We start from the raw sequence: 18,354 nt of genomic DNA on the forward strand, positions 1-18,354 counted from the left end.
TTCATGTTTGGTATGCTGACGCGACAAGTCTTCACTAGCGGCTCATTCGTATGCGCCCGATTCGCTCGGCTGTTCGCCTCCGACGCGGCTAACGCGATTTGGCCCGGAACATCTGCCTGTACGTAAGCCCGTTCCTTCTCCTCCGCCGGCTTTCTTCCGCGCGCCTCGGCGAACCCCGGATCCCTTAAGCTCAAGATTAGCCCTCCTCTTTGAACCTTGGGGATTTGCACGGGTGTTCGCAGATGAAAGGACGTTGTTTGGTGGGTTTTAAAGTTGTCTTAACGCTTGGAACACCGTCACGTGACTGCCGATGAACCTGTCTGCGGGACCCCCTGAAGAGAACATGTTTTCTGCCTGGACGTGCAGTACCAAAACATGCGGGGCTTTGTCGGCACAAAAGCCGTATCATGCAGATCGATGATTCGGCTGCTTCCGCGACGATGTTTTGATGTAGGAAAACTCAGCGTCTTTGGAAGCACGCACTTTCCAAAAGCCCGGCTGCGGCGTCTCCACTTTTTGGCTGTTTGAAAACCAAAACCAAACGTTTCTTGAAAAAATCGATATTTCTTTGTCGCTAGTTAGTTTCTCTCACGTTGCGCTGCTGCTACAGGGTCCATTATCAGAGGAATGCGCCCGTTCTCTGCTGCGTCAGGGTCCAAGAATTTTTCAATTTTCCACCATTTCCAACCTGTTGTTCCACGACAGTCTTCCAACAAACTGATTCTCCATGCCGGGTTTTGTGGGCATTTGCGCCGATTCTGTTCACTCGCCTTCTTCCACTGTTTTCAACAACACTGCTGAAATTGATTTAAACGGCTTGAACAGGATGATCACCTAGGCGTGAATAAGAATGTGAAAAACAAGAGGGTTGTTAGCAGAGTATCTTGGAAACTCCAAAGTGCGCATTTTTTTCAGGGTTGTTGATGTACTCAATACAACCTACTCTGTATACTTGTAATAAACTGGTAAGACTGAATAGCGCAAATGTATTCATTTTCGCGGGACGTAATTTCGCATTTGAGGACTAAATGATGTTCTCTCGGTGTTTTGCGCTCGCCGTTGAAAAACATCTGTATCGCTGTATTAATTGATACAGTGGAAACATGTGTTCGTGTTGTCACGGAAATTTCTCTAGCTCTGCGGAAATCGCGAAAACAAAACCGCCCGAAAAAAAATTCGAGATCTACTGTACTTTCTCTACAATTCTGTCGCCTGTCTGTTGTTAGACAGATATCTCTCTGCTCAAAATAACACAAGATGTGCCACAGTGTCATATATGTTTAAAATGTGTGCAAAATAAATGATTAATTAGTGCTCGTAAATAATTTGCCATCTGGACAAAAACAAGCAGCCAGGCGTGCATTTCAGAACTGACAGGGGTTAATAAATTTTTTTTTTAAATGTTACTTGTCAAAGATCTTTCAGTCATACAAATACTCCAAATTGTGCAAATCAAGGCACCCAGAAAAAAAAATTCGTTGAAGTCATTTCATAAAAAACTTGTCGTAGACAGAGAACTTCATTGCACGACAATTGTACATGGTACAATGTATGGCAACGACTATTACACAAAGTACAAAATAGATGTAAAGAATAAGACTTAACATCCTAATTAAAACAGCTATAAGGGCTAATACAAGTCTTTGAAATAGTATTACAATCGAGTCGGGCTAATCATTAGTTTCGGTATTCTCTCTAATAGCACATCAGTCTTTGGCATATTTACCTATCTTCGCATTATAGGAGTTGTGACATCTAAAGATTTATACAAATCTGTCTGTAGCATCGAGTCTCTTGAAATCTGTTTTACTTGATTCGAGACATGTGAATAGCTCATTACGTAAATAAGCTTATGAAGAGCATTCCAGATGTCATATAACCCCCCTCACATTAGGCGAAAATCGATCGGACGACGAGTCTGCGAGCTCTAAACTACGAGGAGGCATGAGCCTGACGGGAAGGGGAGAACTCTGCCATTTCTTTGTCGACAGCAGGGTCATGCCTCCTCGTATTTAGAGCTCGCAGACACGTCGTCCGATCGATTTTCGCCTAATGTGAGGTGGGTATATGGACGGGTCCCGGGGACCCAAGCAGACTTACTCTCCAAGCAGAGGTTAGGCTCCGGCTGTTTTTTTAACGTTTTTTTAGTCGTTTTTATCGGACTTTCTATTTTGTCATTTTTCTTGAAGTACGCCAGCCAAAGTTCGGTTTTGACACAGCAAGATATTTAAAAAAAATAGAAAGCCCGAGAAAAACGGCTAAAAAAACTTTAAAAAACAGCCGGAGCCTAACCTCTGCTTGGACAGTAATGTGGACGGGTCCCGGGGACGCAGGCAGACGGGCCAGATCGATGGTAGTTCAGACTGAAGAACAATGAAATACAGCTTCTCGATGAGAGATAAGCGGGGAGGAAACCCACTATTTATTACTGATCGACTCTAACGAGACTTGTCTCTATGTAGTCATAAATTACAGACTGTTGGAAGTCATTCATATCCCATTAGCTAATTACACATCGTCTCGGTGATTGTAGATACAGTAATGACAGGGGGGGTCGTCTAAGGTTAAAGTGGGTTGGAGGTATTTTGATGTTTGCCGAACGTACCAAAAGTTTGAAAGCTTTCCCGAGCAGCCTCGAAACCCCTGCTTCGCCTATATTGAGTCAGTCGAACTTGCTGAAGCTCTGTGTTTCTGACTTAGGGAGAAGCGATGCTGCCACAGTGAGCGTAGTTCAGTGCCTAGAAGTGGTCAATGGCCTTGCACTGAGCCAACTCGTTAAAAAAAAGTTAAAAACTTAGAGCTTTGCAAGTGAACTCACAGCGCAATGCTGGTTACTTGGACCTGGTGGAATCAGACCTGTAGTTTTGTATCGAGGTGTCGTTTGTAATAATTTCTATCCGTATCTGTAGTTATATATATATATAAATATGCAAATCATCAAGATTTGTGAGAACGTCAAGGTTGAACCGTCCAACATGGCGGGCAGTATGATCACGTCATAAGCACGTGAGTGCAAACACTATATATGGTCTAACTTATGCCTTTCGTGCTGACGTCACTTGACATCATCAAAAAGCCATGAACTTGCCGCTACCCCTGCAAATTCTCCACAAGAGAACCTATATAGTATTGCTGCTACAGTATTGCTTTGACTTACTTTGACTTAATCCTCTTTGCCCCTTCTGGAGCACAGGGCCTCGGTGAGATGCCTCCACCTTCCTCGGTCTTTGGCGGTTGTCTTAGCCTCATGCCACGAGGTCTTTGCATGTTGTAGGTCCTTCATGACTCCTCGCCTCCACGACAGCCTAGGTCTACCTCTTCGTCTTTTGCCTTGGGGGTTCCATTCTAGGACTGCCCTCGTAATGGATGGTGGGGGTTTTCTTAGTGTGTGTCCAATCCACCTCCATTTCCTGCGCCTTATGGTGACCTCCACAGGTTCCTGGCCAGTTTTCTCCAGGAGGTCATGGTTGCTGATCTTATTTGGCCACCAAATGCCAAGGATGTAGCGGAGTCTTACATTGATGAAGGTTTGGAGTTTCTTAATGTTGGCTTGTGTTAGGCCCCAGGTTTCACAGCCATATAGTAGGATGGACTTGACATTGGATTCAAAGATACGTAGCTTTGTTCTGAGGGAGATGTTCCTGGCCCTCCAAACTGGTCTTAGTTGGACAAAGGCAGCCTTTCCCTTCCCTATGCGGGCTTCAATGTCCTTGGTCGCACCTCCGTCACTGCTGATGACACTGCCAAGGTATGTGAAATCCTTCACTGTCTCCAGCTCTATTCCTCTGCAGCACACAGGTTTGGCGTTCCCCACCGTTTTCACCCTCATCTCTTTAGTTTTTCCTGCGTTGATGATTAGTCCCACTTGGCCTGACTTGTGTTCTAACCTCTGGGTCTTCTCTCTCATCTGGCTGATGGTATGGCACAGAAGAGCAAGGTCGTCCGCGAAGTCTAAGTCATCTAACATGTCCGTCAATGTCCACTGAATTCCTGTCCTGGCATCTTTGGTAGTTTCCCTCATCACCCAGTCCAGTGCAGTTATAAATAGCAGCGGGCTCAAGAGGCACCCCTGTCGCACTCCGGTGGTCATGTTGAAGGGCTCTGTCAGATCTCCTTCGTGGGATACTTGTGCTTGGAAGTTGTTGTAGAAGACTTTGATCATGTTGATGATTTTTGGGGGGATTCCATAGTGGGCAAGGATGTTCCATAGTGATGTCCTGTCGAGTGAATCAAACGCTTTTTCATAGTCCACAAAAACAGCATACAGTTGTGAATTGAATTCTGTTGATTGCTCCACTATGACTCTTAGGGTTGCGATCTGGTCGCTACAAGATCTATTTGCTCGGAAGCCTGCTTGATTATCTCTTAGTTTGGTCTCCATTGCGTTTGCTGTTCTATTGAGGATGATCCTACAGTATTACTACGTGTGTTTTATCATTTGTATATGTCAACAAACGTACACATGATGTTTCACAATGTCAATCAAGCAACTGTTTTAATTTTCCACAGTGAGGCAAATGTCTCAGTGTCAAAAAAAAGGAGGGGGGGGTCAGTCGCTAATAAAAGATAGTGGCTGCAATTCGAAACATCTGATTCTGTAGAGAATTTATTCAGCTGCTTGATTAATTTATATAACGTGGTGTTTTACATGTACCTGGATAATTAACCTTCATACTTATGCATGTGCCTATACAATGTATGTATGAGACAAGTTGTTGTACACATGCACTAATGTTATGTTCTCTTTTGTCGTTCCAGATGACCAAGCCGAGTACTACAGCCCGCAGAGCTACTACGACTTCTTCCCGCCCGGATCGCAGCCGCCCAACTCACAAGCCGGGGGAATGCCGCCCTTCCTACCACCCTCCTCCCAGCCCATGGGCGTCATGGACCCGGCCATGCCGCACCAAGGGGGTGGCGGCGGTATGGGGAACGGCCACGGAGGGATGCCGCCTGACGGATTCCTCCCCCCGGGAGACATGCTACCTCAGTCGGACGCGCCCACTCCGGAGCCGATGATGGGGGACGGAGGGTACGGGCCTCCGCCGAACCAGACGCTGGGGAGGGGATTTCCCCCCGGTATGCCCGGGCAACCCCCCCGGGAAGAGTCGGTGTGGTAACCCGCTGAGCTGTGACGTTGTGTCTCGAGAAGAGCTCGAGGGGAAAAAAAGAACCCTTTCGCGAACTTAGTATGTTCCAGATCCTCAATCAGTGTTGTCTGTTTCGGATCCTTCCACTCCGACGACAGGGGTGGACGTAGATATTTTGTATGTTGAAATGCTTGTCATTTGACCGCAATCCTTGTAATGAAAAAAAAAAACAACATCAGTAGCTAGTACAGAGCTAAACGCCATCTTTTATCGGACGTTTTTATGACCAGAAGATGGGTTTTGTACGTTTTGCGAAAACAAAAGGAGAAAGGAATTGTGCGGGACACAAGAAAGACCAGGCGGGAAGTCCGGAAGAAGACTTGTGATTTTAAAAAAAGACAGACTTGCGACAATCTGTACTGTAGAAGCTCATCGCGGAGGACACATCGCAGACACACGTCACCTGTTGGACGAGACCTGTCCACCAATCCACAGGGTGACGTCTTCGTGATTTATTCTTCTTTTCCGGAGGAGGAAGAGAAAAAAAGAACATTAAAAAAAAGAGTCGCACAGTTTTTAGCGAACGGCCAACTGGTTGGCATTACTCGATACTTACCGTAAACCTCCACATTTATGCTTCTTCGATCTACTTTATGGCTGTGCTTTTCTTTCTGTCGAAAGTTGGCATTCCGTCCAGAAAAAAACACGATAATCCAACAGAGGTGGGAGTGAGGGGCAGTCTGCGTCATCCAGAACACAATCTGTAACAAAGATGAACTCTGAATCTCCAAGCAGGGGTAAAAATCGTAAGAGATATTGTCTAACTTGTCTCAACGTGAAAAAAGACAAGTTGGTAGTAGTGAATTGTATCATTCGTCCCTCCAAAATCTGCTTTGAGATTCGGCATCTTTTAGCTGGTGACAGATTGCCCTCTCCTCATACGCCCCACATAATGTATGTGTGGATAGTGAGTTGACACTTGTCTTAGGCTTAGGTCCAAATTGCACCGGTGCCCGGCCGGGCTCAATCAATCAATCAATCAATCAGCCGCGGGCATCAGGGGAGATGCATAGCGGCTGTAGACATGTCCCTCCAAGATGTTCTGTTTTCAGCCAGAGTTCTCCAGTCAGATCTGCTGACCCCTGTGGTGTCCAGCACATTGAAGACTTGGTCCTCCCATCTGCTCCTAGGACGGCCTCTGGGGCGCCTCCAAGTTGAATCTGGAACTGAGGTGATCAATTTGATCACTTCCTGGGTCGGTGTTGCTCTGGAGATGTGTCCCAGAAGGTTAAGCTGGTACTTGGTGATCTTCTGGCTGACCGGGATCTGGTTTGTTGTGTGGCGTACTACTTCGTTGGTGACATGCTCCTGCCAGCGGATGCCCTCGATGTTTCTAAGGCACTGTGAATCGAAGGCCGGGCTCCGCAGCCTGAAATTTGTCTATGTGGACTGCCGGATACCGGGGGCACCTCTCGGTGGTCGTCATGGCGACTATTTGTTACGGGGTCCCTTGTTTTAAGTTCTCGACTTAAATTCAACCCGACGCTCGATCGGGCCCAAAAATACCCGGCCCGGGAGCAGCAAGGTATATCGCACGGGGCCACATAGGGGTCAAGCCCGAATGTGCCCCAAAACAGCCCGTGAGCTGCCCGACAGGGCCCCTTGTTCCAATTAGGACCTAAGCCTTATCCGGAAAGAAGAAGTAGAAAGATGTGTGGAAAGCTCGACTTAATACGTATGGCGCTTGTTTTACCTAAAAAAAAAAGACCTTCCGTGTTTGCATCATCGTGACGTGCAGGGTGTGTATGTACATGACAGAATATATTGAGTTAGTTCTTAGGTTTCACGAGAGAGGTCTCTTACGTACCGTTATTCTATCTTTGTACAAAGTGCGGAACCACCTACTTGTGCTAGACAGTCGTGTTCTCGGTGTAACGTAGAGTAGGGAGAATCAAAAGACGATGACGTAGGGAAGGAAAAGTCGCCATCTCGAAATAAGCGCTCTGCGACACAAGTAATAGGAGTAGGGTTCACGTTGGTTGTAAACCATCAGTTGTATCTTAAGGTCATCCATGAACAGATTTAAAGCGCAGGCGAAGGTCGGCCATCCCCAGAGTTAGATTCGGTGTCACTTATATACTTATATCCATTCTGTGTACAAGTGGTTTCCCCCCTGTATTTATTTGTCTTAGTTCAACCACTCTTTGGAGTTGTCATAAGAAGGCATATGATGTAAGAAATCATGTAAGATGATAGTTGAACCAAAGACCAGATGAAGAAATACAACACCGTGGGTCCTTCCGTCATCCGATGACGCGCAATTACGTAATACATGTACTCAGCTAGCGGATCTGTTCATCCGGGTACCTCCACTTAATTACATCCGGGGCATTAGAGCCCGGTCGTCGAGCCGGTGGCGCCGCCATCTTGAATGTCGTTCGGTTTTTAGAAACCGGTCGGCGGCTGAGATATTTTTGACTGACATAACTGAGGAGAGAGGAAACTTTTGCTCTGCCCTGTACAGTGTGTTCTGTAACGTTTAGCTGTAGTCCCTACAGCGGTACTAGTGCCGGATTGTCATTGGTGTCACACCAAACTTTCCGACACAGCGCTCTGAGTTCAGTCCGGTCCGTTCTTCTTTCAAAAACTTTAATACCAAATTTGACACAAAGAGGATTTCTTTTTGTCCCTATACATTGCTCGGTTTTTCGTCTGTTTGTCCAAGGAATTCAAAGTGTAAAGTTATTAGCACACAAACTCTCTCATTATGTCATCTATTGGAAAATCGTTTGATGATATAATGGACAGGAGAAACTTCATTACCACGTCATGTAATTGACCCTAAAGCAGAAGTTGTGCAGCTCATACGTTTTCTTCTCCAAAGTCCATGTGAAATAGAAGACAAGTATATATTCCTGTAAGTTCGACACAAAGTTTTGAAGGTATCCCCGAGAGAGAGAGAGAGAGAGAGAGAGAGAGAGAGAGAGAGAGACGGACCTGGCCGAATGACAAAGAGCGACGTGTTGTCATATCTGTTGTACATACGATGTAGAGCGGAATATATCGTGACCTTGATATACTTTGGTACCTGTTTCGTGCCAGTTGTCTGTGAAATCTATGAATACATTGTGTGTAAAAAAAGTCAACTGTGTCCTTCTCTCTTCTTGGACTGCGTTAATGTTTCCGTTACCCGGAAAAATATCGAGTTAGATCAGAATCACACTGTTATTTTTACGGTTATCTTTTTTATTCAATTGTGTGCTCCTATCTAATTGGACTGCGTTGATGCTATTTTAGCGGTTGTCATATTTTAAATTTATTCACGCATTCTATGAATTGTGTTCAAGACTAAGAAAAAATATGTAAAAATGTGTATAGAGCCTTTCCCAGAGCAAAACTTAAGGGAAACGATAGATATTCGAACCAATAGAGTCTGTAATACCTAGCCAATGACGTGACATAACTTGTCACAGCGTTTATAAATGTTAGACATTCAAGTAAACACTACTCAACTATAATTCAATATCTACATTACTACAACTGGATAAAAAATGAAGATTTACTTCCGGACGTTTCGAGTAATATCCATCATTCTTCTTCGGTGTCACTAAAATGAAGAACAATTCCATACAAGTACAGCTAACTAGAGAAACTATAAAAGAATCGTATGCCAAAAAGTCAAATGTAAATCGTGTTTGCATACAAAATGTAGTTCCCTATAGTTAAATAAAACCATAGGAAAAGTTATTGTCCTTTGTGATACAAAGCGGGTTCCCGTGTACTGGAGAGTTCCACGCGGAGTCCGAGCTTGTCACAACGTCTGGTACAATTCCTCCTTTGATAATAGTCACCTCAACACTCATCATAGGCTAATTGTACACATAGGAACCCGGAGTTTGTTCCTTTCGCAAAAGTTAAGGTGTTCCCCCCACTCCAAGTTCACTTCGTTCTTGATTATGACCCACAGACAGTCGTTGGAGGGAAGACGACAACGCTAAATTGCTACTCTTCCAAGAAGACGTCGATTTAAATGCAAATTTCCGCCACGTAAGAGATAGTTTCCGCGAGATCCTGACTTCTCGAGCGTACCGTTTAAAAACTTATAATTGATCGGCGTGCAAGTTCAGATGATTCCAATCTACTTTTCTGGATAGTTCTTGGTTGCTCTTGAGGTCTTTTCCACTGGATTACATGACTTATCTTCTATTTCACATTTTAAGTGGCACAGACACCGCTGTATAAGACGATAGTGAATCCGTAATGTTTTTAAACTCTTAAAAGTCAAATGATCCTTATATGTTCAACCTTTTTTTCTAGTTAGATGTACTTGTATGGAATCGTTTCTGCCAGGTCATTCTATATAGTGACGCTGAAGAAGAGTGATGGGTGTCACTCGAAGCGCCCGAGAGTAAACCTCCGTTTTTATCCAGTTGTAGAAATTGAATCGTATTTGAATATTGTTTACATGGATGTCTAACCTTCATAAACGAGTCAAACGTTTCGTTCGCTGATGTCTTGATCGAACCAAAACCTCACCAAATCGAAAATCCAAATCATACTCATAACTCAAGATATCAAACCCGGAGGTTCTGCTTCAGCACCGTAACAACACGCTAGGGGAAGGGGGGCAATTAATCTAATCGTTTCAAGCCATTCAAGGTCTCATGAAGACCTACCCGCGTACCAAAATTGGCAAATATCAAGACAATCCATTTAGGCATTCTGGAGCTATGATGGTCAATTACAACTGCATACATGCACCCACACATACACGAAAAGCTACCGAAAAAGTAACCTTCTAGCGGCCGGAGGTAAAAAAAATGGTTCGGAAAGGGATGAACTAGGCGTTTATAGGAGGAATGAAGTAGAATAGGGGGTCACTCGTTTAGGTGTGCGATACGGTCACCTACAGTTCGGTACGGTATCTGTTCCAAACTGGTACTCTAATGTGAGCCCTTGTCAATGGTCTATTGCTAGTTGAGCAGCCTTGGGTACATGTCAGTCGGACCAATAGACTAATATAGTAACCTTGCTTGATGGCGCCGTCTGGCGGAATTGGGTAGAAACACAATGAACAATCGAAGGAAGCGGAGCACGCTGCGTTTCCACCCACCCCTGCTAGGTGGCGCTAATATGGACGCCCATCCTGTAACCATGGTTTCAGCACCACGGCCGGACCCTCACAACAAACTGAAGTATCTGCGAGGCAATGAGGCAAACAGACAAAACTTATTTCTAAATCAGTTCCCATTTAGTTCCCCCCCAAACCACACAAATTTTCACAATATAAGATCAAATAATGAATATCATAACTAGTGTTATGCACCGACAGATGTAGCAATTCACAGTATAGTAGCATGGACTGATCCCATAGTCCCTTAAGTGATGCAAAATATAAAAGCATAATAATACAAATATTTGATGGACATTGCAGCCATTCTCTGGTTGGTCAATTTTCTAATTTCTGTGCTACCATTGCTTGAACTGCTAATTATGATGGACAGTCTTTCGTTTGCCCCATTCATGCAAGCGATCGGGATGATGTCACGGTGACGCAGTGGTAGGCAAAAAACAGGTGTTTGGCAAAAGATTGATTTACGTATTTAACCAGTAATTTGATGTGCTAATTTAATTATCAATTTTAAATCCAATCTACTGACGTCCTGGTAGGCACCGACCGTTCAATACCCCCGGATATAAAAAACAACAGCGATCCCTCCTATTGAACTCGCTTTAGATCTGACATGGCCGCCACATGAGAAAGGTGTATTGAGTGGCGTGACAGATGTGCCGCCTCGCCGCACACAGACACAGGGACCAATTAATGTGGAGGCACTTAGGTGGACCTTCCCAACAATGGTGGAGACGTCATCAAATACCTCCCATCAGCTAATTGCATCATGAGTCCATTTGAATGGTGGTAATTTCAATACAGAAATAGGGAGGCAACATTGCGTGCGACAGGACTAATATTGTTAATGGCATGGGTAGATTAAAGTTGGAATATTTCATGAAGAATTCTACATGTGCATCACCGCAGCGTTACCCTGGCAACGCGCTAGTCTCCGATAGAATCGTTTGTTTGCAGTTGAAAAATTGAAGACGTTTGCAAAATGTTGGAACAGTTCGTCAAAATAACTCAATTTTCTACTACCGTAGCCGGTTTGTTCCACATCATTCGGCCATTCAGCCGATTTTTACTACTGTATTATATGGCTTCCTTCGGTCAATATTGACCATGGTAAAATCCTATTGACATCAGCCCTACAGCGTCGACAGTGGCTAAACATTTCTATGCGAGAATGGCACCCACCTCACCTCACCTAGTCCCATCCTCATCAAGAGGGTCGGGGACCATAGTTGCCTCCAGCACAAGTCTCCGCCTTGAGAATCCTCTGGATCCATACATCTGCTTGGAGACTAGTGCGTGTTCTCCCACAAAAAAATCCACACGGAGTTCCGCTTGCCGCACACAAGCAAATTAGCGGAAGTCTGTAACAAGTAATCCTCAAGCATTGTTACCAGCGGTTGGAGTCATTAATATTTCAAATTTCATTAACTTAACTCTAAGACCTGGGATCTAGGTAGGGTACAGGTGCGTCTGTTTTTCTGATGTGTATCAGCTCATAGCAACGGTTCATACTACTGCACCAAGTCCTGGGGGTATGTGATGATATGATGATTTTTAAAGGCCCGATAACCAGGTTCATTAGTTATGTTCATGATTCCACATTATCCTTGTTTTATTAAAATCAACTTTACATCATAACGCATTGGTGACGAGGTTACCTCGATAACGTTGATATCGCCATTTCAAAGATCTTTCCTACCTGTTGTTGTAGTCTCGTCCAGCCCAGTCCACCGTCAAATTGTTATATTTCTCCGGTACGTCTCCTTCCCAGTCATAATATTGAGGTAGTGGTGTTGGCGTTTTAAACTGTACGACACTTATTGGCTTTGCTATCGGACTCATGCTGACGCAGCCGTTTGTTTAGCTTTAATAGTTATTTGTATTTTGTTCGTTTGTAATTAAACAGCGTGTAAAGGAAATTGACAATCATTATGTTAGACTGGCGGAGTGGTAGGGGCAAGAGGAGGATCGTTCTTAGTTTATGTTAGAGGTAGTCCTCAACAAACCGGACGAAAATGGGAGCTTTTTGGCTCTGCTGTGTCCTTGCGATCTCCTCCGCCTCGCTTGTAACTGGTGATCAAAGTAAGTAACATCGCCATTATAATGCCTCCATTTTTAGTCATTTTATTCACAGAGCGATCTTACCTGTTTAATTTTACCTTTCACTATCATGACGACAATCGCTTTGTTCCAGCAATTCGACTTTAACTTAAGGTATTTCACCTGGCTAAAGTGGCATTTTGACCAGCCAATATTTTCCCATTGATGAATTAAGAAAGAATGGAGCCGTAATGAATATTTTTGGGACCATATGAATGACGTCATCAAGTTTTATTGCCACTAATATTATTTTTTTCTGTTAGAAAATACAGCACTTTGGTACATACCACTGCAATAAAACTACGTGTATGTTTTTCATGTGCATAATGATGAAAGCTACAGACTCACTTTTGCGCAAATTGATATCTTGTAATGATCTATAGTTATTAGAAAATAATATTTCTAATTAGATGAAAACAATCATTTTCTAATTACTACAGATCATTAGAAGATATCAATTTGCGCAAACGATTGAAACAGGTACAACAAATTGGCACCCTAGATAGGCTAGGAAACTGAAACAACATTATGAAATAAATAGCATGAGCATGCGCGTCTACTTTAAACGTTTACATCTACAGTTGATCTATAATGGGCTAGTTACACCTAAATTGATTGAGTCACTGCGTGGTATTTGTTGAAAATTGTTATACTGTGTTTTGCTAATGGTGGTAGCACAATTTAGGCCATATTGGTTTGATTATATGGATCGATGACATCATCTGGGAACCCCAAAACTGATGCGAGCGTGCTAATAAAGAAAAGTTTGGCAAAAAATACTTTAATTATGAACTTTAAGTGATCAGGAAGGTTGAACAAATGACGTTAGTTTATACAGTTTACAGCATGGTCAAAAACTTCTTTTTCTTCTTTTTGGAAACGACCGAAAATTAATGTGCGCGTGGATGTCATCCATAAAATCAAATTGACATGGCGTAAAAGAAGCACACCAACCTATCAAATCGACGAGGTGAAAGCTTTGTACACTAATTTATCCATCTCGGTCGTTATTTTCAGTTGAAATTCAGCTAATGTGTACGTATGATTGCGTACAAACTTCCCCCCAACATTTTCTCTCCAAACAGGCCGTCCACTACCACCAGGCTACGTTAGTTTTAACGGAAATTATTTCAAGCCATTTGCTGAGCGGAAGACGTACTTTGAGGCCAGGCAGACGTGTGCCGAGGATGGTGCCCTGTTGGCCATGCCGAAAGACAGAGCAACCAACTCTTTTATCACCAGCCTTGTACCAACCGGCGAACGTCTTTGGATTGGACTGACAGACATGGACGTGGAGAGGCAGTGGGCTTTTGCGGACGGCCAATCTCTCGATTCGTCGGTATATTCCAGCTGGCACCCCAGTCAACCAAACAATCATGCTAACGAAGACTGTGGCGCAATTTCGGATTCCGGACACTGGCATGACAGCACGTGTAATAGCCCCACTAGGAGATTCATCTGCCAGTTACAACCAGGTATGCCTGATAAACATTCACTTTATGATTTCCATCATGATGTTTAGAATTTCTTAGACTATGGGTCCAATTCTGGTCTGTCTGAAATTTCATGTGTCCTCTAGTCAAACTTCTTTTGTTCTGCCCATGCATAGGGTGCCCATCAGCAGGCTACGTTAGCTTCAGTGGAAATTGCTTCAAGTTCTTTGCAGAGATGATGACGTATTTTGACGCTAAACAGACGTGTGCAGATGACGGTGCCCTGTTGGCCATGCCGAAAGACAGCGCGACCAACTCTTTTATCACCAGCCTTGTACCACCCGGCGGACGTATTTGGATTGGAATGACCGACATAAAAGTGGACAGACAGTGGGTATTTGCGAACGGCCAATCTCTGGAGTCATCGGTCTATTCCAACTGGGGCACAGATGAACCAAACAATCATGCTAACGAAGACTGTGGCGCACTTTCGGATTCCGGACACTGGTATGCCAGCACGTGTAATACGCAAATCAGGAGATTCATCTGCCAGTTTCAACCAGGTATGCCTTATAAATACTCACTTTATGATTCCAGTAATGATGTCTTGAATTTCTTAGACTATGGATCCGATTCTGGTCTGTCTGAGAATCCTTGTGTCCTGACGTCGAACTATTTTGTTCTCCCCATGCATAGGGTGTCCAACACCAAGCTACATAAGTTTCAGCGGAAATTGTTTCAAGCTATTTGCTGAGACGAAGACGTTCTTTGATGCCAGACAGACGTGTGCCGAGGATGGTGCCCTGTTGGCCATGCCGAAAGACAGCGCGACCAACTCGTTTATCACCAGCCTTATACCAACCGGTGGAGGTCGGTGGGTTGGGCTGTCTGATATGGAAGTGGAAGGCCAGTGGGTATTTGCGGACGGCCAATCTCTGGAGTCATCGGTCTATTCCAGCTGGTATCCAGATCAACCAAACGATTATGGTGGCCTGGACTGTGTCAACCTTTTTGCTTCCGGGCGCTGGGAAGATGATTCATGTGACGCCAACAAGACATTCATCTGCCAGTTCCAAACAGGTATGCCTCATAAATAAATGTGCTCACTATATGATTCCCATCATGTTGTCTTGAGTTTCGTAGACTCTGAGTCAGATTTCAGTGTAGCCAGAGGTCCGATCCAGCCTGTATCCAGGTCAACAGTGGGACATTGTAACATGCTTTGATGGAACATGCCACAATACCTAACAATTCATCTGTCATTTACATCACGTTGTGACAACTTGATGTTCACTACCTTCGCCAAGAAAGTTATGTCTGAGGGTGTTTGTGTTTGTTACCAGCGTAACCTGAAAAGCTGAGGCCCTGGATAGATCCTTATGATATTTGGGAGGTGAGTAAGGGTCGGCAAACCAAGGTTTAATAATGGGCCTCCTAGCGGCTTTCGGCGATACTGCAGCGGAACTTGGTCTGGATACCTCTTGTTCTGGACATGTTATGGTCGTGATTTTTAAGAGGTTGATATAACTTGGGACAGAGATTAAATGGTGTAGGTTTAGGCCCATATGAGGCTTTGTGTAACTGCAGGGGCATTATCATTAAGTGACGGGTTTGTTTGTAAGTTTCTGCTAGATTTCACCAAGTCAGAAAGTCCCATTCTCTACCCAGCGTGTCCAATAGCGGGCTACGTCAACGTCAAGGGAATCTGCTACCAGTTCTTTGCTCAGAAGAAGACGTACGGCCAGGCTGAAGAGACGTGTGCCGCAGGCGGGGCGCTGCTAGCCATGCCGAAAGACAGCACGACCAACTCTTTTATCACCAGCCTTGTACCACCCGGCGAACGTCTTTGGATTGGACTGACTGACATGGAAGTGGAAAAACAGTGGGCTTTTGCGGACGGCCAATCTCTGGAGTCATCGGGCTATTCCAGCTGGCACCCAAGTCAACCAAACAATTATGCTGTCGAAGACTGTGGCGCAATTTCGGATTCCGGACACTGGCATGACAGCACGTGTAATAGCCCCATTAGGAGATTCATCTGCCAGTTACAACCAGGTGTATAAGTGTACTCACTATATGGTTCTTAATTATCACGCTGTCTTGAATTTCGTAGACACTGTGTCCGATTTCAGTGTAGCCAGAGGTCCTTTCCTGCCTCACCAGGTATGACTAAAAATACTCACTTTCTGATTCACACCTTGAGTTTCATAAACCTTTTGCCAGAGAACCAAACTTCTGTGGTGCACAAGACTGTGATTTTATCTAAAATGCCGGAAAGTGGCATGCCTTATAATAAATGCTCAATGCATGATTCTTGTCACAATTAGGTAAGTTTGTTAGATTCTGTCAGACTTCAGTGTGTCCGAAATTCTTTTTCTTACCACGTCCAGCGTGCCCGATACCAGACTACGTGAGTTTCAAGGGAACCTGCTACAAGGACTTTACAGAGCGCGTGACGTACAGCCAGGCCGAACAGGCGTGTGCCGCGGACGGAGGAATGCTGGCCATGCCGAAAGACAGCGCGACCAACTCTTTTATCGCCAGTCTGAAACACGGAGGGCGATGGCTTGGGCTGACTGCCGGGGACCAGAATGGCCAGTGGGTGTTCGCAGACGGCCAAACCCTGCATTCGACCGGCTATTCCAACTGGCGCCCGGGTGATCCAAGCAATAGCCTCGGAAATGAGTCCTGTGTCGAGTATCATGGGAACTTGTGGGCTAATTTGCCTTGCAACTGGGAATATGGATTTGTATGTCAGATAGACCAAGGTATGCGTTTGAATAATGCACGTTATGCTGAAATTTGTTTTATACGATCTATGACCATGTTCAAATTCGGTTGCTATGTTCACAATATCACTATATTCAGGTATTACTTGTGGTATCTAGGTACTGCATTAGAACGGCAGTTCTTTGTTAATTTTATTCTAAACATGCTGTGGTCATGATTTGGGCTCACACGAGAATCTCTCTCAACAGCTCTTTTGTTGGAGGTAGATTCACTGTGTCTAAGTTGCTCGATCCATTTTAGAAGACTGTATTTACCTTACGAATTGCAGACGAGTGTGCAAGAGACAGTGGAGGGTGTGACCAGATCTGCACCAACTTCCCTGAAAGTTATAGCTGTTCCTGCCTACAGGGCTTCACGCTAATGACGGATGGTCATAGTTGTAAAGGTAGGCATGACACATCAAACAGCTTGATATGTAAGACGATTCCCGGTATTGTAAATACCCACAGCAGCTCGGCAAACTTTTTTGGCAAAATTTCTGACCTTTGATGCTGAAAAGTTCTTCTGGAAAGTGTGGAGTGAATTGTAAGTATAGGAGTTCCGGAAAATAATGTTCGCCTTAATTGTGTAGATATTGACGAATGTGCAACAGACAATGGAGGTGTGTGAACATTACACATTCGAAGTGTAGAATGAATAGTAGGCTGAGTTGTGAGTATATGAGTTCCAAAAACTAATATTCGCCTTGATTTTGCAGATATTGACGAATGTGCAACAGACAGTGGAGGGTGTGACCAGATCTGTACCAACGCAGTGGCAACTTACAGCTGTTCCTGTCGCCAGGGCTTCGCGTCAATGGGAGATGGCTATACTTGTGAAGGTAGGAAGCTTCAGCTTACAACTTAATGCCATTCTTTTACACATGTAGATATACCAAAAGCCATTGCATATTACAATAAGTAGAGTTAAAGTATCAAGATCTTATTCTCAATCTGAAATTGCCAACTGTAGGCTGCAACTTCAGCCATTTTCATAACCGCTACGCTCGAGAGCAAGGTCAGCGAGGGCATGTGGTCATGAGGATGGACATTGAAGGACATTTTGGAACTGAAGAATGATATGAAGTCTCAACCTTATCTTTAAACAAGGTCGCTGGCGTTATTGTATGATGTCGGCATCTAACTTTGGAATGTGGCAAAAGACCACCAGTTATGCTGACAATGGAATCTGTATTTTTCAGTGTGCGGCCACTGCCAGGGCGGCGACACGAACTGTGACCGGGTCTCGGGTGTATGCTCGGCGGGGTGTCAGGTCGGGTGGAAAACACAGCTTTGTCATGAAGGTACGGTGTGTCATCATCGTAAGCCGGGTTCACACGTGCGGATATATTTTAGTCCGTATGAGGTCCATGTGGAATTGTTAGCCTCCACAGGTTGCTCCTGACAGGTCGCTGGAAAAATGATAGAAATTGGACAAATATAGATGCATAACGTGCCAGAGGAGTTAGCTGTCCATGGTTTGCGACCAGCTAACGCCGCTGGCATGTTATCTGGCTATCAGCATCTGGCTATATTTGTCCAATTCCTACTATTTTACACATAGCACAAAAAGAAAGCACTTTGATTGAGATAAGTGGAAGATTTTCGGGAACATAAGGCCATGTTGATTTGATTATATGGATGACATCTTCTGAAAACTCCAAAACTGATGCGAGCGAGCGAATAAAAAAAAAGTTTGGCAAGAAAAAAAAGTTGCCTTCAGTATGAAATCAAAGTGGCCAGGAAGGTTGAATATAGGACCAAACACACATAGTATGGTATACCAACAGTTAGGTGTAGGGACCAGTACATCATACGGGTGCAAAACATTT

At 44.3% G+C, this 18,354-nt stretch overlaps 2 protein-coding genes across 3 annotated transcripts in view; both read left to right on the plus strand.

The window, feature by feature from the left end:
• Positions 1–5,576, plus strand: part of LOC118413522 (LIM/homeobox protein Lhx5-like) — a 113,181-nt gene extending 107,605 nt beyond the window's left edge. For both annotated transcript variants that reach the window (XM_035817014.1, XM_035817013.1), the window contains exon 5: positions 4,759–5,576. In XM_035817014.1, the coding sequence (XP_035672907.1) occupies positions 4,759–5,120 (362 nt within the window). In that variant the 3' untranslated portion in view covers positions 5,121–5,576. The remainder of the gene's footprint in view (positions 1–4,758) is intronic.
• An 8,030-nt stretch (positions 5,577–13,606) lies between these two features.
• On the plus strand, positions 13,607–17,248 carry LOC118413037 (C-type mannose receptor 2-like). Its single transcript, XM_035816176.1, has 6 exons — positions 13,607–13,796; positions 13,931–14,317; positions 14,451–14,834; positions 15,423–15,695; positions 16,145–16,352; positions 17,242–17,248. Exons 1-6 carry the CDS (start codon positions 13,607–13,609, stop codon positions 17,246–17,248), a joined length of 1,449 nt encoding a protein of 482 aa, XP_035672069.1.
• The last annotated feature ends 1,106 nt before the right edge of the window (positions 17,249–18,354 follow it).

This window comes from Branchiostoma floridae, chromosome 4 (assembly GCF_000003815.2).
Source record: "Branchiostoma floridae strain S238N-H82 chromosome 4, Bfl_VNyyK, whole genome shotgun sequence".
Taxonomy (NCBI): domain Eukaryota; kingdom Metazoa; phylum Chordata; class Leptocardii; order Amphioxiformes; family Branchiostomatidae; genus Branchiostoma; species Branchiostoma floridae.